The 25,723-nt window shown below is 37.7% G+C and overlaps 3 protein-coding genes and 1 pseudogene across 7 annotated transcripts in view; 1 reads left to right on the forward strand and 3 right to left on the reverse strand.

Annotated features, from left to right (window-relative positions):
* LOC113677795 (tRNA-queuosine alpha-mannosyltransferase) lies at positions 1-19,718 on the forward strand. Of its 3 annotated transcripts, none has more exons than XR_016179879.1 (9): positions 1-279; positions 1,621-1,788; positions 12,656-12,843; positions 14,063-14,141; positions 15,324-15,433; positions 16,170-16,314; positions 17,264-17,334; positions 17,524-17,612; positions 18,703-19,718. XR_016179879.1 is itself a non-coding variant. In XM_089182956.1 (9 exons), the coding sequence occupies exons 2-9, from the start codon at positions 1,661-1,663 to the stop codon at positions 18,790-18,792; spliced, it is 903 nt and encodes a 300-aa protein (XP_089039082.1). In that variant the 5' UTR covers positions 1-283; positions 1,621-1,660; the 3' UTR covers positions 18,793-19,718. The 3 variants fall into 3 exon arrangements, 2 of the variants coding, with proteins under 2 accessions (XP_089039082.1, XP_089039081.1); XM_089182956.1 differs by having other exon boundaries at positions 1-283; positions 17,521-17,612; XM_089182955.1 differs by having other exon boundaries at positions 17,521-17,612.
* On the reverse strand, positions 4,655-6,913 carry LOC149040173 (uncharacterized). The gene has a single exon (XM_089182957.1). The coding sequence runs from the start codon at positions 6,911-6,913 to the stop codon at positions 5,726-5,728; it is 1,188 nt and encodes a 395-aa protein (XP_089039083.1). The 3' UTR covers positions 4,655-5,725.
* On the reverse strand, positions 4,655-8,065 carry LOC149040174 (uncharacterized; annotated as a pseudogene). Its single transcript, XR_016179909.1, has one exon. The product of XR_016179909.1 is annotated as an uncharacterized LOC149040174 (transcript).
* Positions 19,033-25,723, reverse strand: part of LOC113677794 (methyltransferase-like protein 27) — a 14,096-nt gene continuing 7,405 nt past the window's right edge. For both annotated transcript variants that reach the window (XM_089182973.1, XM_089182974.1), the window contains exons 2-4: positions 21,729-21,883; positions 20,535-20,916; positions 19,033-19,664 (exon numbers count right to left, since the gene is read on the reverse strand). In XM_089182973.1, the coding sequence (XP_089039099.1) occupies positions 19,483-19,664; positions 20,535-20,916; positions 21,729-21,860 (696 nt within the window). In that variant the 5' untranslated portion in view covers positions 21,861-21,883 and the 3' untranslated portion in view covers positions 19,033-19,482. The remainder of the gene's footprint in view (positions 19,665-20,534; positions 20,917-21,728; positions 21,884-25,723) is intronic.

Genomic DNA, 25,723 nt, shown 5'->3' on the forward strand with positions numbered 1-25,723 from the left:
CCATATAGCTTGCCTGATGGAGCTGTCGTCGTACGATGGTAAACCGTCGGATTCGTCTGGCAATGATAACACAGAAAACTGTGATGTCCACCAGGGAATAGTCCTCCTTATCGAGCCATTCTATGGTGGATCGCACAAACAATTAGTTGATTTGCTCATTAAAGAAGTACCAGGCTGCAAGTTGTACTCTTTACCTGCGAAGAAATGGCATTGGAGAATGAGAACTAGTGCACTTTATTTTTACCAGAATATACCGGCTGCTTGCAACAGCACGTACAAGTGAGTAAGTTTTAAGTCTTACTAAAGAATTTGGAGAGATTTCTGCACAAACCCACACAATTCCAGGGATCCATATTAGTGTTTTTTAAGAAGCGTCAGCTGGTCAAGAATGTCGAAAATTATACTTGCGCAGAGACAGAGCTGAATAACGTATGTAGGAAAAACCGTCTATAAGGCCTTCTACAACTGCTCAGCACATAAAATTGAACTTTCATGCACAGACAACCAATCTGTCACTAACTGATGTATGGGGACATGCTGCATATATATAATATATGTATGTATATATATATATATATATATATATATATATATATACATACATACATATACATATACATATATATATATATATATATATACATACATATACATATATATATATATATATATATATATATATATATATATATATATAAATTGTGGGAGGAAAAAGACAAATAAACTACCAGTTCATCACTACAGACCTGTTTCGTGGTTGCCCACTCATCAGGGGATTTAATTAGATCCTGAAACAGGTCTGTAGCGATGAACTGGTAGTTCATTTGTCTTTTTCCTCCCACAATATATACATCGCTCTACTCCTATGTATTGAGCAACGTCTTACGAAAGTCAAATTACTCTTTATATATATATATATTTATGTATGTATCATGTTGATTTGTTAACATTGCATACCCCCATTTAACACATGAGTGTTTATTGTGTTCTTCTGTGAATCAACCTGGCTAATGATGAGTTGGGTCAACCCATGTAAATTGCATTGATTTGTCAAAATTTAATACCCTCATTTAATGCATTAGAGTGAAATGTGTTCCTCTGCAAATCAACATCCAGTGAGACAGATGGACCTAAATGTAGGCAATTCAAATCCACTTGTGTGAATAATGTCCATTCCTCAAAATATCTTACCCCCTTCTAACGCCTTAAGAACAAGGAAGATTCATCTGTCTTGTCTGTAACCTTCAGCCAATGGACTTGCAGCTCTATCTCAGTTTAAGAACAAGGAAGGTTCGTGTTATCATTTTCTCATGCTACTCATTTTCTCATATTGATCATGCCCCTTGACTTCCAGCATGTAAACCAATGATTGCACTTCCAGTGAGTTGATTTGTCAACTACTGTAGATGAATCAGTTCAGATTGGATGTAATGGACAAGTATGCTCAAGCACAGATGCCCTTTATACCATCCACAGCTGCTTATGGAAAAAATTACCAAAACCCCCTAGATTACTCCCACAGTTGGTAATGCATACTGTACATTGTCCTTAAATTGCCCAAAGAGTTTTGAGTTGGTTTTTTTTTATTCTTATTTTTGTTGTATTTTGTTTCTTTTTGAGGGTGTTGTTTGCCAGCTCTGTCTTGAATTTAGCAGAACTAATGGCACTGAGACCAGATCTTACTCAGTTAAAGAAAGTTCTTTACTTCCATGAGAATCAGCTTATTTACCCAATCAGGAAGCAACAGGAAAGAGACTTTCAGTATGGATATAATCAGATTTTGTCATGGTGAGAACAATGAAAACAATTACCAATAGAAACTTAAATGAATTAAATGAATTTAAAAATTTCATATTATTTGTGCAGTGACAGCAGAAGACATGAGCAGTAGAAGCCTATGTGCTGCGATGTACACCTTCTAGATTCTGGCCTAAGATAAGAACTCCCAATTGACTCTAGGATGTGTACATCAAGGCAGTTTTACTGTGGCTGGACTTAAGGGGATTGAGTGTAGTTGGGCCTCACGGAACAGCGTATGCACATGAGCTAAGGAAAATTTCAGACATGCGCAGAACAGGCCCTCTCCTGTGTTTACTTCTCTCCTTAACGCTCTTAAAACTTTACCGTCAAATATCTTGTCAAAACACGAAGTCTCAGGTAGTTTAACACATAAACTGGGAACACTGCAACGAATTTGAAGATTCTACCCTTTTATTTTTTTCCTTTTCATCGACCAAGTGGTAGAAATTCGAATTTTTTGTACTGTTTTGTCGTTCATTGCGCGTGGTGTTTATTATTTGGAATTTCAAAACGGACAAGTTTAGGAGTGGGCATCATGTTTTCAAGGCAAACTGAGTTTTGGAGTCCATCGTTGTTCGTTTGAAAGTTATTCACTTTTTTTTGACGCGCGCTCAAGATACCATGGAGGAGTGAATATATATCGACTGATGTAATGTACTCAGAGCAGCTCGAAAGTACAGCAAGCGCACAATGCATGAGGTAAGAATATAAATTAAGTTATCTTGACCCCTATCTTGGGGTATGTTGGTGACAAAGGGTCAATTAGCCTACTTTCAATATTGCCCACTCGAGATCGAGAGTGAAATCCGGTTTAATCGTCAACGGGAACCAAGAACAATTTATCAATCACTTCTCGGGTACTCGTTGGTACTTACTTATGGAGATGATGTTTGACTGGTATCGATTGTCAAATTAATGCTCATTTCTTTTGGGCACTTTGAATGTAGAGGATTGATCAATACACTGATTCTTTTTTGACCACACTACATATTCAATAATTAGTATAGGTCCAGTTAAAGTTTGGTTGTTGAACTGGTCATTACAAGTTGCCTGAGTTGATTGTCAAATTAATGCTCATTTCTTTTGGGCACTTTGAATGTAGAGGATTGATCAATACACTGATTCTTTTTCGACCACACTGCATATTCAATAATTAGTATAGGTCCAGTTAAAGTTTGGTTGTTGAACTGGTCATTACAAGTTGCCTGACAGGCAACTTGTAATGACCAGTTCAGGTATATGTAAGAAAAATTCCATTGATGTAGATATATTTAATAGTAGAAGAAAAACGTTTAAAGGGGAGAGAGGATTAATTACGGGTCAGAATGGTATTACTTATCTTTTACACAGAATAAGGAAAGACAGGATAATAAACTTGGCACATTTTTAACAGATCCAGTGTTCCACTCTAAATTTATTACTGTTAATCATTGTACACTAACTATGTGCAACATAACATTGGCTACATCACTTTGATTTGCCCTTCCTGTGCAAAATATTATGCTTATTGAACAAGAACACTTATACATAAGTCATGTTCTTATCACATTAAAAGTTACATACTGTTAGTGATATGTTAAATTATACATGTGCAACAGTATAATGATATAATCTACATGTAGTTAAATATTACATTTATTATGTTCTTAAACTGCTGAAATTTAGTGACAGCAATTCAGTGTTTGTTCAATATTCTACAAAGCTACAGTCGTACATAACAATTTAAAATCAGATACATTACAGCTTCGTATACCTACTGTTCATTTGAATGTAATATTCAATTCATTTAATTCAAGATCCAATACAACATGATTGTACATGCATGTCTCAACTTTGGCACCATGCACTTCACTTTTACCCTGTAAAACCAGTTGCAATATTGTAAACCAAAAAGCTAACATGCTACATGTACATATACTAAGATATTAAGCTATGTTCACTTTACTAACATGGCATATACAATGTGCTTTTACCAGGTTAATTCTAACATGTTGTGTTGAAACATTAATCAATTATTAGATGCATCTCTGTGTGTAAAAATGCGTACATGCTGAGATATATTTATTTCATGCAGTGTGGTCGGTGAAATAAATTCTTATATGTACAAATCTAAAACATTTAAAAATTACTGAGCCACCCCTCATGACTACTCTATTCTTCATGTGCAGGCAACGGTGTAACATGTTCAGACATGTGGAATGTGGAAAGATGAGTAGTTGGAGGCTGAAAGACATTTGGAAGATTTTGTAGACACAACTGGCATTCTCTTGGTAGATCATAAATTGGTAGCTCCTCCCCATAGTTCCACACCTTTAGTGCCACTAGCTGCATGAGTCTTGGAACCTGTCCATCAGGTGTACAGGTAACTCCCTCAATTACTGTTGGGTTGAATGACCTCTGTCCCTCCAGTGCAGATGTTCCCTTGGCAGAAGCCTTCCATTGAAGTTTTAGTTTGCGACCATCTGCTTTTAGTGACTGAATTGTTTCTGGTAAGTTATTGTTTTCTTTCTTTTCTACCCGAGCTCTAGGTTAAACATCCTTTGCAGTAAGTGGCCCATGTGTGCAGTTTTCTCTAATCTTGTTTAGGTTCTTTCTTGCCTCTTGCAAAACGTCTGTGGTGAGCATTTGGGTATATTTGTTCATTCTTTCTTCGTGAACTTCACGTGCTGCTTCTGTGGTCCTGGTGTTGGTTTTTCCACTATGCAGAATATTTTCAACATATGTGATTGAGGCCTGTTTTGATAACTCTGACATGTTATCATTAAGATACAGTTGAGAAAGGTTGAACTGTCTTTCAGAAAGAACATTGTTAACTGGAAGACTGAAAATGTGCTTGGCATAGAACTCAAACAGGTTTTTTTTTTTTTTTTTTTTTAACAATTTTATTTACAAGACGATCACTTACACTACTTACAGCATTAATTACACTTACATTGTACTTGCTACTAACACTACTGATACTTATACTTACACAAATTATGCATACACTACATTACGATACATGTATTACAATACTATTAACATTAATTTAATTTACGGTTGGCGTGTTTACAAAGTTCTTTTCAATTAAAAGACAATCACAAGTAAACATACAGGTCTCAAAAATGAAGTTAAGTATAAGTCTAACCTAAAAACAACAGTAGTATGAAAAATTAAAGTAAAAAAGCCCACGTGCGATAAAATTTCGGAAGTTCTTTTTTTGCGGTCGCGATATCTTTTAGGATTTCAAGTTTTCCCGCGATGAACAGTAGGAAGATTTGAAAATCTAAGATGTCTCCGCAAAGGCTTGTGCAGAAAATGTGATATTTGGCTAACAATAGGCAATAATTTAGGACTTGCCAATGCTTTGTCCTATAATGCCAGCCATAGAGTATATGACTTGTGGTTAACGCTATTGTTTCATTTGTTTTTTGGTTCCACCAGTCTTGAAACAGAATCCAGAAGTCGAGTATTAGTGTGCAGTTTATTAATAGGTGATGCAACGTTTGTTTTTCTGTATTGCATAGGTTGCATAAGGGGCTCTCTGAAATGCCGTCTCGGTAAAGAGTGGCGCGAGTTGGAAGCACGTTATGAATCACTTTATACTGAAACATTATTATTTTAACTTCGTTTGTTACTTTAAATGGCATAAGATAAACGTTCTTGATGGTAGTTTTTGTAAATCAGTGGCGTAGAATTTTGGTTTCGGCAGTGGGAGGAACAAAGACGGTGTTTAAAAGAGAAGAGTAAATAGAACTGGTTCTTAGGCTGTTTATATTAGTGTTCGCGTGTGTGACGTTTGGAATAGGGTTTGTAGGAATAGCTTTCCAGTCTTTGGGGATTGCGTTGACCAAGCCATAGTATGTGGTGAAAGGCACATTTAAATTAAATTTTGTGACAAATTCATGCCACTTCAAAAATTTCTGATTTTGGTTTAAAATGTCGCTTATCTTAGTAATACCGGCGTCATACCAAGTTTGGTAAAAGACAGGTTTTTTCCTATAAGAATTTTTCTGTTATTCCACATTATTTCGTTTTTAGGATTTATTTTGGAATCGATGCCCGTTGAGATTTTGAACTCGTACCAATAATCTAACATTTTTTTGTAAAATGCATGAAGCTTATCATCGAGGTCTAGTGTGCTTGGTGTAAAGTTGCATTTTGTTAGAAAAGCAAGACCACCATGTTTGTGTAAGAGCTGGTTAGGAATAATTTTCCAGGAGGCTTGTGAGTCTTCTTGAATTCTGTTGACCCACGCTATTTTGAGTGCTTTTTCCATGATATTGAAATCGCACATTTTCAAACCGCCATCTTTCTTTTCTCCAATTATGGTGTTTCTTTTTATTTTAGGGGGTTTTCCTGCCCAAATAAAGTTGAAAGTTAGCTTATTTATTTCTTGGATATAGTGATCTGGAACAGGGAGCACGGAGGCTGAGTAAATTAACTTAGATATCCCAAGTGTTTTAACTATGTTTATCTTTCCATAAAGAGTTAGATTTCTTCTCTCAAACAGGTTTGGAGTGGCTTCTTTACTTATGAGTGAGCTGTGTGGTGATGAAGCAATTTCTTTGATCTCACTGAGCAATTGTGGTTCCATCAATTTCCAAAGAGTGGCCCATTTAATCAATCCAAATCTATCCTTAGACACCAATGTTAGAATGTTCTGTCCATGCACATGAAAGAGATTGTTCACTGACTTTTCTTGTTGATTTTCAGATCTGACTGGAATTTCAAGAAGCTTTAAAACTGAATGCCAGAAAGGACTTTGGTATCTCTGATCAGCTCCCATTCCAAACAACTTGGGAAAAGTTAACCACTCTGCTCCACGATCTTTGATTACTTTAATTGCTTCTTGTAACATTGGCCTCTGCACTTGTTTGTGAAAATGGTTGATAGCTGCTGGGTCCTTCAATGACATCTTCACCTGTTGTGATGTTAAAGGAAAATATTCTGCAGGAGACATCAACATTTTACTTAAAGTTTCATGGTGCTTCAGAACAGTTGCTGGCCATAACCTTGCTAGGTAACCACTGGAGAATCCAAGTTCTGCATCACTAGCTTGGGATGTATTCAGAGATGGGATGATAAACTTATCAAGGAATTCAAACAAAAATTTGATTTCAACTTGAATCATAGGACTGGAACTCAGCTTAATGACATCTTGCCAAATAGTCTGGTGGCTATCTGATTTTGGCAATCTTTCAAGGAGACACTCAGCGAGCTGTAAACAAGCTTTTCCTTACTTAAGATACCACTGGAGAGTTTCATGATAATATGTCCACCTTGTGTCTATGAATGTCTGTTAAAGGAGTGGCTCTTTACTTAGAATACCAAGAGAAACTTACATAACTTTGTATTGGCTTGGACGCTCATGATGGAGCCAAGATATTTTATAGAGTAATTGTAAAACATGGGGGTTGCTCATGTCACCCTTGCTCCCAAACCCAGCCTGGCACATTCTTCTCAGCATAATGTTTAGTACATGTGGATAGCATCCTACAAAAACATCTCTTTTCCAAAAATTCTGGCATTGTTAGCTAAAAGACCGTTTACTTTTCCCTTTTGGGTAGAGGCATTGTCCCCAACCAACCCTGAAACATTGGTAATATCATATTCATTTTTTACAACGTGGTAATCTACATCATACTGGCTTTTTCCAGACCTGCTTGCTGTTAGGCTGTTTGCAAGGACATAAGCTCGTGACTTGCTCTCTAGGGGACACCAGGTGTGAACACCCACTACGTGCCTCTCCTCTCCTCCTCCTCTCCTCCTTTGTGGGAGTCATCACTCCAGAGATGAAAATCATACTTGGAATTTGAAAAGCGCTTGCGTAAAATTAGTTTGTCGGCTTCACCTAAGAGAACATTCCAGTCAGGAAGTGTAGTTGGGGAGACAATGAAGTTTGTTGGGGGGCTACAATTAAACAAAATATTGAAAATCAGATGTAATGCTACAGGTGTCTTTTGATATGATAACAAAGATGCATGTTGCATGTATCTGACACAAGCCATAAACATCAAGGTCCTTTGGTTGTGTCCATTGTGACCATGAGCAAATGTCTCCACAAGAGAATACCCCTTTTTGGCAATTTCACTGTTGCCCTGTAATTTCTGTTTTAGTTTTGAGGAAGCAGATCTTGTCCCCCTTAGCTTGTGTCTGACTTGTTTTTACTTTTTTTCAGTAGACGTCAGATTTTTTTGACACTTTTAAGTTGAGTTTGAAGCCTCAACACGTCCTTTTTCAATTGGATGTTCCTTCCTTTTACAAATACTGAAATTATGAAAAGGTGACACAATTAAAATTAGTTAAATGTAACTGATTTCACATGATAGAGTATTGAAACATAATACAAAATAAAAATGTCCTGCCAAAAATCTTATCGACCAGGTATATTTAGAATGTGTAGTTTGAATTTGGTAAAAACATTGTTATCACAATTGCAAGGTTGAATAATTGAAACTATTGTGTTTCCACAGTGGTCCGTACGCAGATAATTTTGTTCATGTTGATAAAAACTTCTAACACAGGCCTCAAAACTTCACTCGTAAAACTCTCGATACGGTGTGACACTCAAAGATACGCGTCCTTATGATCTGCTGACCGAAAAAATGAACTTGCCTGTACATTTCTTTTCTTAGGTACGAACCTTTAGAGGGAATCCAGTCCGCAGTTTAATTTTTTCGCTTTTGAGTGCGCGTACTACCTCCCTTGCGTTAATCGCCGCTCCAAATAGTTAAGTAAGAAAAAGCCTGAAAATACTGACCATGCAGCCATATCTACTACTTTGTCTTTATTTTCGAGTTTTTTTTTGGCTTCTGTTCGGTGGGAGTATTATCGGTTTATGATTAAAATCCTCTTAAAGTAGTGTCATTAGCGATAAAAAAAATTATTTACTCCCTACTTCTTGAGTGCTCTAGCCGCTTCCTAAGTGCTTTACAACAGAACAGAGCACAGTCAAGGCTCCTCTATTTGTTTTATAATAAGGAATCCGTTAAATTCCCCAAGAATTACTTTCAATTTTCAAAACAAACCTTATTTCCAAAGCGAACAACGGTGTCGTCAGCATGCTCTATACTCATAAAGCACGCTATGATAAGCCAATCGGAATTCCTGTTAGAATGTTTCAAATAATTTGATTGGCTGTACAAGACTAAAGCTGTCAAAAGTGTCAAACCATCAAAGTTCATATTCTGCAATAGTTTAAATAGCTCGGCATGTCGAATTTAACACTTTTGCCTGAAGTTTTTTAGTTTCTAATACAGGATCTGAAAGTGAAATGCTCAGTGAAATTCTGCCCAATCGTGGCTCACAAAAATACGCAAGTTTTTTCACATGACAAGTAGAAAACAAACTGTTCAAGGCGAGTGTATTATTAAAGAACAACAGCCGAATTCACTAAGACAAAAAGATCACTCGGAATGACAGCGCCGTAAAACTCGGTTGCAGTGACTGATCTGGCCTTCCACTCAACGCATCGGAAAGGTAATAAGGGCAAGCTCTAATTTTTTCACTCGAAGGGTAGTCGATTTAGTTCCTGAGGCTTGCTCCACTGCGAAGACCGAAGATCGCCATGATTAGCTAGCCGCGATAGACCTTAAGTCGCTCTGACACCGTCATGATTAGTATGAATTTTAACAGTTATGCCAGGTTACATTTTTCATAATTCCTGTTTTTTTCTATTTTAAATCGAAACTTAACATACTATATAAGTGTTAGCTGTGTTTGATTTTTATTACCGTACGTAAACTCGCAATCTAACTGAGCGTGAAAACCGTTAAAAAAAACTCGGACTGTCTATCTTGTTTTATCTTTGAGGATTTTTGTCTCTGCTCACGTTACAGTAACGTAAATTACTGCGCCTGGCATTTTTGCAAACCTTTGCTCGCTTGTTCCGAAATTTCACTTTTATTAACGAAAGAAAAGCTAGAAAGAAGTCCCGGAAAAGGTCGGACATAGTACGATTTGGCAGATGGCGTGACAGCTTTAGCTCAGTTCTATGCTCTATACTCTCATAGAGCACGCTCTTTCAACCAATGACAGTACGTGTTATATCCGAGCTCTATTATAAACTCTATTGTAAACTCTCATAAAGCACGCCACAATAAACCAATCATAATCCCTGTTAGAATGGTTCAAATAATCTGATTGGCTGTACAAGACTAAAGCTGTCAAAAGTGTCAAACCATCAAAGTTAAAAAACCATCAAAGTTCACCTTCTGCCTGAAGTTTTTAAGTCTCTAATACAGAATCTTGAAGTGAAATGTTCAGTGAACTTCAGCCGAATTATGGCTCATAAAAACACGCGAGTTTTTTCACATGACAAGGTAGAAAACAAACTGTTCAAGGCGAGTGTTTTTTGAATGAACGACAGCCGAATTCACCGAAACATGAAGATCGCTCGGGATGACAGCGCGGCAAAACTCGGCTGCAGTGACAGATGTGACTTTCCACTCAACGCATCGGAAAGGATATCAGAACAAGCTCTTATTTTTTCACTCGAAGGGCGGCCGATGTAGTTTCTGAGGCTTGCTTTACTGTGATGACCGGAGATCGCCATGATGAGCGAGCCGCGATGGACTTCAGCATGATCATATTCGCTTAGACACCGTCATGATTAGAATGAATTTTCACAGTTATGCCAGTTTGGTTATATTTTTCATCATTTCTGTTTTGTTCTGTTTTGTTTTTGAACACTGAACTTTATATACTATATGAATGTTAGCTGTGTTTGATTTTTATTTCCGTACGTAAGCTTGCAATCTAACTGAGCGTGAATCAATCTTTAAAACTCGGAATGTCTATTTTGTTTTTCCTTTGAGGATTTTCGTATCTGGTCACGTTTTAATAACGTAAATTACGGCGCCTGGTATGTTTACAAACCTTTATTTGATTTTTCTATTACTTGCCGGCTCGCTTGTTCCGAAATTTCACTTTCAATTATCGGAATAAAGCTAAAAAGAAGTCCCGGAAAAGGTTGAACATGGTACAATTTGGCAGATGGCGTGACAGCTTCAGCTCAGCTCTCATGGAGCACGCTCTTTCAACCAATGACAGCGCGCGTTATATCCGAACTTTATTATAATTCTCAATAAGGAAATCTGAAACAGTCCTTATTGATTAAGTAGACTTTGGAATGATTTGGAAGTAAAAGAAGCCGTCAAAATGACAAACGCGTCGCGCTTGTTTTTGCTATAAATTCGATCGCGTATGTTCCTGAGGATCAAAATTGTAGACCTAATGTTTCGGATGAACTTAAATGCTAATATTTTCGTCGGCTTTTAACGGATTCGATCGAGTTTGGTACCAAAATTTAGCTTGTCATTTGAGCATTTTATTTATGTCAAAGTTGACATGCTCCAGTGCACTTGTCGCAAACAATTCGACTAAGAAATTCATTTACTGGTACTATCGCGCGGCAGATCACATCGCTCGCCAACTGTTTCGGACGCAGAAAAAAATTCATATCTCGACAAAGTTTCAACAAAAACACCAAAGAACGAAAAGAAATTGAAAATCAACTTATGAGCATTGCATTTTGAGGTTAAATTGTTCTGTAACTCAGGAATTATGACTCGCAAAATGAATTTAAAATTATCTGTCTCTCCTAAGCTTTAAAGCGTGACGCATCAAGTGGTGAACACTTTCGTTGATTTTAAGAAAGATTTAGCTCAATTTTTCAGGATTTTGGTTGCCACTTTGCTTAAAAAGAAATTATTTTCATTATCTCTTAAGTCTTACGGTTATAAACGAGGCTTCAGTGGGCAAAAACAGGAAAACAGTTAGTAGTAAAGCCGACGCATGTTACGCGTGACGCCATGTTTTTGTCGCTAACTTTACAATTCGGCTCCGATTCAATATTTTCAGAGATCCTTTATTCTACCTCTGTTTAGTCCATAACCATCTTTAACACATATGTAACAATTGTGAAAAGTCTTAAGTAGATCTGATCATTGTGCGCCGAGAAATTCTTAAAAGTTCAAGCAAATCCGTGATTTTTCAATTTGTACGTGACAAGCGTGCTACTGATCCATGTTGTCTGAAAGTGGTGATCTTGATACTGCTGTACATAAGCAACCATATTTTATTGTAGTAAATTTTCAATGTTTGTATTAGTGTTTGTTTCATCCTCTTTGGGACTGTTTCAAATGAGGTAATCAATATGTAGAAATGCACGAAGGTGTCTATTATCATCAAAACATGTTTACATTCATTGTGTGTTTGTTTTTTCCATCTTCTTGTTGTTGTCATTATTTTTACCTTTACTATTATAATAATTATTGCTATTACTTATTTTAACTTGCTCTGTCTAGCAAGTCATCAATATTTTAACTTTTTTTGTTACTTGTACATGTAGCTTTATTTCTGTTTGCATGATTGTGTTTGTTTGACTGTTTGACCCCTAAGGGTGACTACTATCTAATTTTCCAATACAAATCACTCCTGAATCAAACAATAATGTCATAAGAGTAAAGGAAATTATCACCAAATAAACATGCTCCTGATTGTAACACAAATTCTTCTCATCTCACCTTTTAAGAAATATAAGGAGAACAGTATGGAGTATAAAGAGGATCAGTTTCTAAAGAAACTGTGGTGCTGTGTTGGTGAGAGACTATAACAGGACAATTTAGTATTATCAACTAAGTTGATAGCATAAATTGGCCACTGTAAAGAGTATGAAAGCTGACATTTTGAGGATTCACCCTTCATTGGAGTGAAGGATGAAAGGCTATAACATTCAAAATGTCAGCTTTAAAACTCTTGGTGGCGGCCAATTTACGTCTGCTTATCCACTGAGTGGATAATATTATGGAGAACATGCATGCTGTTGTAGGATGTTAAGGTTTAAATTAATTTCTTGATTTTTCTCCGACAGTCTTGTTGCTGATGTAGTGGTATTTAACTCACAGTTCAACATGGAATCATTTTTATCATCTATCAAAAGCTTTCTGAAACTAATGCCAGATAATCAACCCAAGGAATTAGACCAAATAATCAGACCAAAATGCAGGGTTGTGCACTTTCCTTTGATGGAACCTGAAATGGGTACAGCAGAATACAAAGGTGAGCAATATGAGAAGCTTTTAACCTATTAATCTTAACCATTGCAATTTCCTAAAATGTGATTGGTGAATCAGCTGCGTAATTTTTTTCACTAATTATTCTGTATGGTTGTAATTGGACAATGTAATAAGACGTTTGGCTGTAATCAGACACCTGTAATAGGACAGCTGAAGCAGCCAATCATACTAAGTTCTTTCAGTCAAATGTACCAATCACAGAATTGATCACAATAATCACAGCAGCAGCCACTTATCTTAAAAAAAACTGTGGAATTTTTTACTCTAGACGTTCTCTCTCTGCTGGAGATATTTGTCCTTAATGTATTTTGTTGTTTTTGGAAATTGTGAGGGTCATGATTTATTGCCAATAGGACTTTGGTTCATCCAATTCAAATGAATCAACTAAGGCTTCACAGTAGTTAGATTTTGTTTATCACTTGTATGATTACTGACCATATTAGACTCCGCTCAGTCCTATTACCGTTATTTACCCCTATAAGCGATTTAAACATCCGATGTCTCCCAACAGTATCACCCCTACATCAAACATCAAGGTCTTATGGTAGCTCTTGATTGTTAAACAAATTCTCCTTGTCAGCACCTTAGGAAATGTGTAGAGAACAGTATGGAGAATATGCATACTGATGTTAGGGTGTAAAGGATTAAATAAAAAATATTGCTTGGAGAAATAACATGAGATTTGGATAGATAATGAGGTACCTTGTTAGTGGCTGTTTACAGTTCTTAGTTTTTTTTGCATTCTACACATCAAGGTGTATTCTTCAGTGTACATTTAGCTTTGAAATAACTCCTCCTATGTACTGTCCCATAAAACTGAAAATTTGTGTTGTAGTGAATAACATAAGGATTACATGTAGGTCATATTTTCCCACTACAATATACATGACTAACTCTAAACCCCTTTACTTCAATTATGTTAAGGTCAATTGTCCTTGATATTTACAATACCTTACTTGTCATTTCAGCTCTCTTTACCAATCCCTATTTAGACAATGTACTTTTAAGCAAGGAGATATTTTGTCTTCAACATCATCACCTTTTGTTGGACAGTGTATGGATATTATGGGGACAAATTACTTCTTAGTTGTGCCTTGGCATGAAAGATTTAATTCACATCATGTAAATACTCTGTATCTCTTACTTGAATCTACAAATGGATACTTGATGACATACCAGCATTCTTTTGGACAAAACTTTAGATGCTAAAGATGAAGAACTTGATCAGCCAGTGGACTCAACAGTGTCAAGACCTTTGCATGTTGTTTGGGCTCACAGATGGTAGGTTCATGTCAATAGATTTTTACCTGGTCTTTTCTTAAAGGTAGAGAATGTCATAACATTAATTTTACTGCTCATTAAAACTCAGGTTTTAACCCTTTAGACCCTAAAATCATAATGCATATTCTCCATACTGTTCTTTACACATTTCCTAATGTGCTGACAAGGAGAATTTGTTTACTGATCAAAAGCTTCTTTTGTTGGGTACTATTTCCTTCATTCTCATGACCTTAATGTGTAATTCAGGGGTGATATTGTAGGGAGAAATTAGATTTTAGTCACTCTTTGGGTTTGAAGGGTTAAACAAGAGCCCATTAGTAGCAGTTCAGTGCTGCCTATAGGACCTCTCACTGCCTCTGTTTAGGCTCTCATGTTTGGGTTTTGCCTTACATCACAGTGACCCATTGCACCATTTGTACATGTAATTGCCTATTGAATAAAATTACTGAAATATTGAGTGTTCATCTGCATGTACTCTGAATTTTCAAATTACAAAATTTTGTGGTGATATAGACAGATAATATGTTGAATCAGTGGTTCAGTACTCAGAAATACTTTTGAAGTACCAATGTGTGCATAGTAAAACATGAAAAAAAAGTCAAACATGAGGTACTGTGTCCTCTACATATCTGTGGTGGCTATATTCTAAACCACTGATCCAAAATTGCCAAGGCATGGGTTTGTTCTCATTGCAGGTGAAACTGCAAATAGGCTGTATGCATTCATGTTTTTTTCTAGGTGTTCCTACATGTATTACTATACCAAACTTTGGGTAGCTAAATTTAATTAACAAAACTACTTAGAGTATTAGAGTCTTTATGGATCTTAGTTTACATCTGAATTAGATAACCATATTAACTAGTTAAAAGGTAGCTGATTGGTTAAATTTGTACAAACCAGTTCATACCAGATTCTTTTTTGGTGTTCCAAAAAGTTTTAGCCAGTGTTATTTTTGGCTGCTTTGTACAAAGACATGGGTAGGAATAACAAAATCATAATATACAGAGGACCTAGGGGTCAAAAAGCAAATCTTGTAATCCAGTATAACTGTACATTTATTTTGACTTATGGTACTGAAAAAATGTTATACCAAGCACACTATTTAACACTAGCTGTAAAGGCCAGTGTACAAGTTGGATTTATTTAGTTTGTTTTAGTTATTGTTTTTATTGGTGTTATTAGGGAACATGACAAAGGTCCTGAGTTGTTCTTTCGCACCCTGTATCAGTTGGCTGAGCAAGGATTGGATTTCAAGGTTTCTGTATTAGGAGAAACATTCTCTGAAGCTCCAGGTATTTGTGTCACAATAGTACACTGCACCCAATCCATATCAGTGGGTGAACATACATGTATGACTCAGTCGTTGTGAGAAGGTGGTAGTTGGCAGAAACCTTCCCATTATCAGACCAGACCTACTCAAAGCAGAAAATAAGTATTTTTCAACATTTTCTAACATCAATGTTTTGCCAAAAAAAGTTACTCAGAATGCTGGTCCCCCAGAATTCTTAGTGTCCCAGAATGCTCCGTGTCCCGGAATGCTAGAAATCATAACTCAAAGTTTGAATTTGTCCTTGGGCCTCCAGGACCAGAAAGGGCCTGTTGCTACGTTAGAGTAATTCAAGTCAGCCAACTAATCAGTTCAGATCATGCATCTATTACATATTCTAATGAAAGCCCTGTAAGTGGACATGACTCGTTAGTGAGTTGATTACCTCTACAATTTGAGGGTGAGAAGGTAAGGTAAGAGGAACCCTTCATCTGTCTGTCTTTGGTTGAACAGTGTTTTCCATACACTGAGAGACTTCAGGCTTGAGGCTGTGTGCTATAGATTGTCTTTGAGATTTTATCCATTCTAGGCCCCACCCAGCTTGAGCTATTGATGAATATGCTGGCTTAGAACAGGAGATCAAAATCTGAAAAATTTAAAAGCTATGGGTACTCGTAAAACACTCAGAATTGTCTTGAGAAAGGGATAAACATTTTGTTGGAACTTGTTATTTATGTGCCATCCCTATCATAACACACTAGGTATTTTTGAGGAAGCTTGTAGACGAATCCATGATCATATTCTTCACTGGGGTTATCAGGAATCTCGCAGGGTATACATCTCCATACTGAAGGCTGCTGATGTAGCAGTGTCCACTGCAGAGCATGAATTTTTCGGTGTATCGATGTAAGTTTCTATGAATTGAATATGTTGTTGTAGTCGTACTTGTTTTCTTGAGACTAACTGTAATTTAAGCAAGGTTAAACCCAAATCAATTCAGGGCTTTCACTGACGTGATGTGGAGAAGCTCCAGGGAGGTTTGAAAAGGGATTGTCATGTGCTTTTTTTCAAGTTGCTGAGCTACTTTGCTTGCTCTATGTCCCTCCCCTCCCCTTTATAGAAGTAAAAACAACTCTTTACTCCCTATCATCAGTGTGCAAGTTCTCCTTACTGATCTCTACAGATTTCTTATGATACTTACGAGGCGAAGTTGTCCAACAATCAAGAGCCTCTTGAGTTCACGATCATTACCTTTATTCTCATGGCCTTAACGTTTGATTCAGGGGTGATATTGTTGGGAGAAATAAGATGCCCATCACTCTTAGGGAAAAAAATTTAAATAGGGTTTCATGCGAGTAATACAGTCAATTGTGGCTGCCGTGTCGTCCTAACATTTGTGTTCGCTGAATACAGTTCCATTTTACCGTAAAAATGCGGGGAAAAATTCGGGATTAGAGCCAGTATCCACGTAATCTGGACTCCGCTTTTTCTAGGTTTCATTGTGCCCACCATTCAGTGTTATGGTTCGTCCTGAAACTGAACACTAATGTTTCCAAACTCCTCTCTATCTGCGTTCCAAGGTTTCAGGTTTTCCATACCGAATGGTCAGAGATGGGTGGAGTAGAGGCGGGCAAATTTATAACGGATAGAATCTGTTTGAAATTGGGATTCGTGGCATTAGTTGACCCTCTTACCGTTCGAGACAATGGTAACCTTTGCTGAACTGGACGGGAAATAAAAGTTTTTTAGTGTAATTCGTGAACAGGATAGATGAGTACTGTTACATACCGAGATTTTTTTTTAACAAAGTTAAATGTAGTGGTGATTATTTTAAAATCATAATTTTTCTTTTTAGGTTAGAGGCTGTGCAATATGGTTGTTATCCACTTTGTCCAAACAAGTTGGTTTATCCTGAAATATTTCCTTGTGAGTAGATACGCCGTTTATTAATCTATTCCGTGCACCTCATTGTTGGAAAGTATATCCACACTAGTATAATATTATATGTTAGACTTTTAAAGCTATGATTCAGCATCAGTTTTACGTGAAAAGCCGAGGGACAAAATACGAATTTTATGTGACTTTGATCATTCGTCTTCTTTTCCTTTCCAGCAGAGTATTTGTACTCAACACCTCAACAGTTATCCAAGAAGCTACGATACTTCTGTAGAAATCCAAGACACGTGAGATCTCACAAAGTCGCAGTAAGTCATTAAGACACGGCATCTCAGCCTATGCCGAGCTGTAAGTGTAGACGAAGTTAAATGCAAGGAAACTGGCATGTCAAGTGGACGTGGTGGTTGTGGTTTTCTGGAAAACGTGTTGTTTTGAATTTGTAATCCCAATCCTGCTATTTCTCACGCGCCCACGTTTTCGCTCGTCTCCATTGACTATGAGCCACCACTGTAATTCCACTAGAATTCGCCCAGAATTTCCGAGAATACGAAAGTCGGCTACTACTGCGCAAAATAGAGGCTAGGTTGCCAAGTAAACTGTGGTGCTGCCTCGGTGGGAGAGTATAATAGGGTAATTTTGTATTAGCAACTGAGCTGATGATGTAAATTGGCCACCGTAAGAAGTTTAAGTGTTGAGAGGAATCTGACGAAGGGCTAACGCTCGAAACGTCAGTTTTTAACTCTTTACGGTGGCCAATTTACGTTATCAACTTATAACAATAAATTACCCTGGTATACTATTGCGCAACTTGATCTTGAAGACTGACCGTTTATGCAAACGATCACCTCATGCTTTGGTTGAAACCTAGACAGGGAGTAGGCCCTTATTTGGTGCTTCGGCACGAGCGACTCTGCGCCCGCGGTAAATTATAAGCCTTCGAGCAACGTTAGCCAGCGGAAGGTCTGCAAGGGGTACTGCACTGGTAAAGAGTACCAGATCCCGGAAAAACCTCTCGGTGACTCGTCTTAAGTCTTCGCGCGGACCGAGATACGCGCGTCCTACAGCGCCATTAATAAGGGCCAGCTCGCAAGCTAGTTAGGATCCTTTCCGCAAGACGAAACCGCATTGAGTAGTTATTGTGGGCTTAACGTTGGTGGAGCTTTACTTTCCACCGCGCCTCAGCAGGTGGAAAAGTTCGCCTATCGACCACTGTGGTGGCAGATGAATAAAGTATCGCGAATGCAATTGTTTGGGGATTGTCGTAGGAGATGCTGTCAAACACGATTTATCTGCTTCCTGTGATTTATCCGGATCATACTTTGTTTAAAATTGTCGAGTGTTCCTACAGTGATAGAGGAGTAAAAAAACGAAATATCTAACACGGAATTTATGTTGCAGGTTGATTGTGAACGATTTACGTGGGGAAAATTAAAGGATTCTTTTTGCGATCTCTTGTCACCAGTGGATCAACATGTAAATGAAAACTGATGCTAATCTTGGGATACAGTCTTGAATCGTTGAATCACCAAACACTTGGCGATCCTTCTTGTCCAATGAGATGGTGGCATGTCACTATACTTATATGGTGTCGTCATAGCGACCGGTTGCTGAAGTCTTGTCGAAGGCAATAGCTTTACCGAATGAATGCTCTCATAAACGCAAACTGATTTCTGGGAACCGAATTAGATTTTGAAGCACAATCGAACCAGGACAGATCTACTACAACTCTGAAGCAAGCATGCTTTATTTTGTCTTAGCTTCTACTTTCTATGGTGAAATAAATTGATGAAATAAATAGCAAGGATCGATTTATTACAGTGCATCTATGAGTTTTAAATACGATCTAACGGCGAGAAAAACAAGAATGACAGTTCATGCTTGATCTTAAGCGCTTTTCGATCGATTATCCTAAACCAAAGTACGTCCTATCAGAAAGAAAGGAAAACACCTCAAAGAGCCAATTAAATCTCACAAACTTAGTAAAGCAAAACCAAACCAATGTTTCGACAGTGAATTAAGAATTTCTCTGTATACTCACTGACAGACTTTAAACCGATGACCTTAAATCCCTTACATTTACGTTTTCATTATTCGATACAGTCTTATTGTACCGAGTATACTACCTCCTTTCGAAAAATCTAGTATCTAATTGCAACAACATTAAAAAGCGTGGCACTCCTAGTGGTGAACTTGAAACGCAAATACAGTGGTACTTTTTGGTAGAGCAGGATCTTCAATATTATAATGTGGTACTTGTTCTTCCTTGATAAGCGTCCACAGGCCCTTATCTTCCAGCTCTTTCATGCTCGGCCTGAAGTCAGGAATTTCCTTGGTGCGAACGTTGAAATAGATAACGCCTCCTTTATAAAACAAATAAAATAAAATTGGAAAAATAAAGACACACAGGTAGTAAACATCGGTTTTCGTTGTTGTTGTTGTTGTAATTGTTGTTGTTGTTTGCTTCTTCTCGGACTGTTAAAAAAGCAGGGGATCTATAGATATTCTGCGGCTTTGATCTCTAGCTTGGTCAATGGCGCCTTTTAGTATATACTACAACAATGCATGGCGTTGAAGGCGCGCTTTGATTGGCTGCTCGAACTTTGAATATCCTTTGCCGTTCACCGAGCAACTCGCGCCTGAAAATATGGTAACCTTTGCAAGAATAAATGAGTTATTATTATCCTTATGTGCTATATAATCTTACTGTTCAAGTATATACGGTGGATATTTCCCTCGTCACGGCTCGGTAATTATCCACCACATACCACCACTTCGGTGAAAAGTTGTTGACTATTACATCTCGGTGTGTACGCTATGATTGGTCAATTTCTCTGAGTGTATTTAACTGTACGGCCCGCTAAATTTAAAAGTTTGTTTGAATCGAAATCTTCCCCCTCTATTTGAACTCAAAGATATGAAAAATACCTTTCTAACCACTTTATTTTTTGTCTGTACAGTCAATAAAGAAACCTCGTCCGACTTATCAGTGGCCCGCATGTTACAAGCTTGGGCTATAAATCCAAGCAGGAATAACTCGGTCCGCAAATTACAGTGCAAAACTCAAACTCGGTTTAGTAAGAGGTACAGAAAAAAACAGCCAATCCTAAGGGCTGGAGGTCCTGACAGTTCTCGGTTGACCTCCATTGAGACTCTCTTAGTAGAAAAACTTGATTTGCACAGACAGCATGGCTTAGAGAGGAACTAAAAGGAAAGGAAAGCACCACACTTACCATCGCTAATTACTCTCATCATCTCATAAAAGGCCGGTGGTTTAATATGTCCGTAAGCCGCTGTAACCACTCCAGATGAAATTATGGCATTGTAATCACCATCCTCAATGCCAGGGGTCCGCGCCTCCGTTAGATGGGCACATATAAATTTCGTGTAGACGCCCTTCTCCCTAGATACATCCAACATTTTCTGAGTGACATCTAGGGCGTCTACGTTTGTGTAGCCCCTTTTGTTCAGCTCCACTCCCAGAAGTCCAGTCCCGGATCCCATGTCCATTATTCTGACTTGGCATTTCGGTTTGTTTGGCATGGCTATCTTAATTGCTTCGTCGAAAACTCTAACCATTGGTTCATGTTTGACGCAACCCGCGGACATAAGATCCTGAAATGGGAAATATAACAAGTATAAAGTCTTAGAAGCACTAGAGAAAGATCAGAACCCTCGAAGAGCCGCAAGCAACTTCGGAGTGCGGCGCATAAGGCTGTTGTTGTTTTAGCTTTAGCTTTATTTTCTTTTTGGAAAATACAATTTTATCACCTATAAACTGTCAGTGCGTTCCTCGTACGTTGTTAAATGTAAGATCTTCAAAAAAAGAAACAAACAAACAAACAAATAGACAAACCAATAAGAAAATAGAAAAAAACCAACGTTTTCCCCCACGTCGTCCTCTCTTCAGTGCCAGAGGCAATTTATATTCCGCGGTAGAGGTGCGGAGAGAGTAGAATTTCTTTCCTACGAACTGAGGAGGTCCCCATTATCAGCGCAGCAGGTCGCGCGTTTTTCCCTCGCGGGAAGAGTTGAGGAAGAGTTGAGACGAGTACAGGAGGGGTTTCCAGGGCGGTCTGGTACTAATAATACCGGTGCTATAGACCCCTAGCAGACCTTACTATCTCGCTGGCTTATGTGCTCAAGGCTTCATTATTTCCCACGGTTGAAAAAACGCTTGTGCCGAAGCAGCTTAGGCTTTCACTGGCGCCACGACACTAGAGGCAAAAGCCATGCGTTTGGAGCCTGCGACCCACGAGCAATGTGAGTGCGCGAGGGTTCTGAAAAGATAACGAGACTTCTTATAGACCTGTTGTGGGCTTCGCTGCTCGTGCCGCTGTTTGCTACTGAGAGCCCGCTTCCACGCTGATGAAGTAAAAGAATCTACCGCTCACAGCAATCTCTTGCGACTGCATCTAGATACCTACCTTGTCATAAGCGTCAGCCCACTTATCATAACATTCTTCAATTTCTTCCTTCGTTGATGATGCATGTAAAGTGTGTAGTCCGCCAGTGAAATACTTCTCGTATCCTCCTCTTGCTTCTCCTGGAGTTGTCATGATTATAGCTAAGGACAGGTGATCTGCAATTACCATATAAATTAGGTGTAAGCATGGGCCATAAATAGAAACGAAGACCGTACGTAAAGAATTTAACTTTACTTTAAAATATAGACAGGGATGAGGACTCCGATGAGATAAAAATTAAGCAGAGATATTATCTTCGCAAGTGGACTGCAATTTGTTTGTTTAGAAGGAGATTGTACCGAGTCATAGTTTTAACTGGGACACACACTTCAACTAGCCTTCCCAAAGAATGTTTTGAACAATTTTTCCTTTATTCGCCCATTGTTTTACACACTTACAAACACACCCACACCACAGCATTTCAAACTAGAGAGCTGATGGAAACAAGGAAAGCGCTCCCCGGCGAAATGTTGTTCCTTGGGGGTCTCAACGGGGTTTACCGTTATTCGTTCGTCGTTAAAAAGTTAGGCTTAATTTTTTTGAGGCAACCGTAACGGAAAGAAATTAATTGTTATTCATAAAATGGCCAAAATTTTAACCGTATCCATAAAAGCCATCACTGCGAAAAAAAACCTCAGAGAAATGACCGCTGAAAGAGTGTTACTGGCTCGCAGGTCAGGCCGCTTCACCATGCTCGCTCTCTTGTTTTTATATAGATATGGATGTAATAAGGAAGTGCATTGTTCAGATACCTGCCTTCATTTATAGTATCTTTATCAATTTTTATGAATAGTTTGATCTTTCTTCCCAAATTCCGATGCTTGGAAAAGTTGGACTCACCTTTGTACGAATTCTAAGTTGATAATAGAGAGTGCTCAGTGCGCTTTTTCTGGCTTTTATCACTGATATAACAATTGAAGTTTAAACCCCATACCATAAATATAGGCAAAATAAGACAATCACGAAAATCAGTTCCTGCAACTTAGTTACCCTGGCAACTCGAAAAGCTTGGAAAACTCGCATTTAAAACATAGGATTACCCAAGTTGCTGCCTTGGAGCTGTTTTGATACCTCCTTTATAATCCACTTTGTGTTTCCTAAAATTTCTGTTTCCTCAAATTCCATAAACGGTAAATGTCAAAGCTGTTCTGGTTAAAAGGAATATTACCCCGTCGAAGCATTGAAAATATAATGACATGAGTTTGACAGGTGACTTCAGCTAAATGTAAATATCATACGCGACAAGCACAGACTGAACGGACTAGTTTAAAAGAATTACTGTAAACTTTGTTGAATAAGGATAGCTGCGCCGGTGAAATTTTAAGGTTTTAAAGAAAACATGAAAAATTTTCCTTGAAGAATTCCGTTGAGCCAGAGATAGAATGGAAAGAAGTTTCTTGGCGCCACGTGTGCGCGAACAGCACCGCAAGAATTTCAACTTCTGCAAAAGGCTTTCAACTACAGCTTTAGTGTGAAAATAATTGCCTTTTTGTGCTTTAGAGATGTTTTTACGTTTACTTGTCAAGGATAAGAACAGCAAAAACAAAAAGCCGGTGGAACTAAAGCTAAACTTTTCCGTTGTTTTTGCTTATCGCCAGGTGGTTCAAAATCTATCTATAAAATTATATTAAGCTGAAAGAAAAAGTGACTCGATTTTCAGAATATGCCGATTTCACAACACGAACTTCCAGCAATTAGAAGTTCTTTCAAATAATGTGAATCTCATTAAAAGTTTCATATATATCCGGAGCCAGAAACTTCAAGCCTAGATCTTTATTGATCGCGGGGTTTCTTCCCGTAAGCACTGAAATTGAAAAGCTACCACACTTGGGCTCTTTCGCAAAGATAAATCTAAGCTTATTCTCTTGACATATTTGAAATCTACTTCAGTGACCATAAATCAACACAATTCGACTGAAATAAGCTAACTTTTCTCTCGAGACGCTCGCCAAACCCTGCTTATTTTGCCAGCGAGCACCTACTTACGTTAAGAAGTCATTGCAAACGCAATTATTCGCAAACCCAAGCAATCACCTACCCACAAGACTCCCGTGGACACGAGCAACAGCTTCAAAAAGTATAGCACTTCTCCGAAAAAAGTAGAGTATACTGAATCTGGAGAAGCTGGGAATCTGCAAGTGTGTGATCGTTACGTTTGATTCGTATACATAAGGAACCCGACTCAGTTCTTTGAAACCGAAGATCAAGCCAATCGCCGGCTAGGAAAATGACAGAATGGCAACAACGCTGACGACTGACATGGCTTTGCTAGTCTTTCGGAATTTCACCCGCACAAAATTATTTTGTATCACACGTTGTTTTAATGAACTCCCTAGGATACGTTTCACAGTTATCTTGGCTTGGTGTTGCATTGAGATCGATTACAGCGACTACGGGAAGGTAATACTTGAAAGTCTATGAATTGCCCTTTATTTTAACTACATTCCGCAAGGAACTATTCTGGGCATGCATTCAGTCTGACATAAACATGTGTTAAGAATTCGTTTCCTTTCAAAACCTGTTTCAAGCAAACTCCGAAGGATTTGTTGTAAGCAAGAGATCAGAAACTAGTTTGTAATCTCTTGTTTTCACACTATATTTTGAATATAACGCAGTAAAGTGGTTTGGGCAATGTGTGTTTACCTCAGTAATACTTTACTAATTTGCGACTACATTAACCAGAGCCATGTAAGACCGTGAATCAATCAGTTTACATAAAATGACTGATAAGCTCCAACTGAGTTCAATAAGCGCTTAGGCTTAAAGCCACCAAAGACGACAAAGAATTTCAATAAAACCGTCGCTCGTATTTGGTGACTTGAGCCTAGGCACTGATTGAACTCAATTGGAACCCATCAGTCATGTTCTATAAACTAATTGATTTTCTATATTGCTAATAAAAAAAAGCCGTAGTTAATTTTGCAATAGGAAAGAATGCCATGACAATCTATATGATAGTTTTCTATGTTATAGGTTTTAGTTTATATCCTAAAAATTAGATACGCCTGTAACAAATGTAATTTAAATTAATCTTTTTCATTTACTTTATTTAACGATGCTGAGGAGAGTTATGATCGGAACGGCTTAACAGACTATTTAGAAAGGATTCACACGAATTGTGTTCTTGCAGTACCGGATGAAGATATATAAATACACAGCCAAAGGACGTAACGTAAAACTCAAAATAAAGGTGCTTTTTGATTTACTGTTAAAAAACCAAAACCAAAGAAATCACTTCAACTATTAATTAAAGAAAAAATTTCACGAGGAGACTCAGAAATCAAACTTTAAGCAAAAAATAGTCTCAGAAGAGCAAGAAAACCCGGGTCAAGAAGAGGCTATTTTGTATTTTTCTTGAAGAATATAAATCTAGAACAAAGAAAATTATCATAGAGCTTACCATGACAACCTTTTCTTTTTTCAACCTTTTTCCTTTTGCAAATTAAATACGGGTTTTTTAGCAGTAATTTTATTGAAAAGTATGATTTCAGTAATATTAGGGGCCAACGCATAGAAGAAAGCAATAATTTATATTAGAGGCCAACACATTGAGAGAAAGGAAACAACAGGCTGAGGGAAAACTGAGAAAACTATCACATAGATTGCCACGGTAACCTTTTCTATTGCAAAATTGAATACGGCTTTTTTAATTATGGTTTTATGTAAAAACATAATTTTGGGGCCAACACAAAGAGGAAAGATAAAGACGGGCTGTAAAATTATTAGAGTCGAAAATTAATACTATGTTGTTCGAAGCTAGCAAAGGTCAACTCAGGTATTTTTCTCTGCACCTCTGACAGCCGAAAAGAGACTAATTAGTTTTTTTTTTTTTGAGAAAGAAGGCCCTAGAATTCATCCAGAAGCTTTGCAAAAGGGTAGAAAAAGGTATCTACGAGACGTGTGAAGGCCAGAATGAATTGATATGTGACGTGTGAATTTTAAAGAAAAGCGAGCGT

Source organism: Pocillopora damicornis, chromosome 9 (genome assembly GCF_964200805.1).
Source record: "Pocillopora damicornis chromosome 9, jaPocDami1.2, whole genome shotgun sequence".
NCBI lineage: Eukaryota > Metazoa > Cnidaria > Anthozoa > Scleractinia > Pocilloporidae > Pocillopora > Pocillopora damicornis.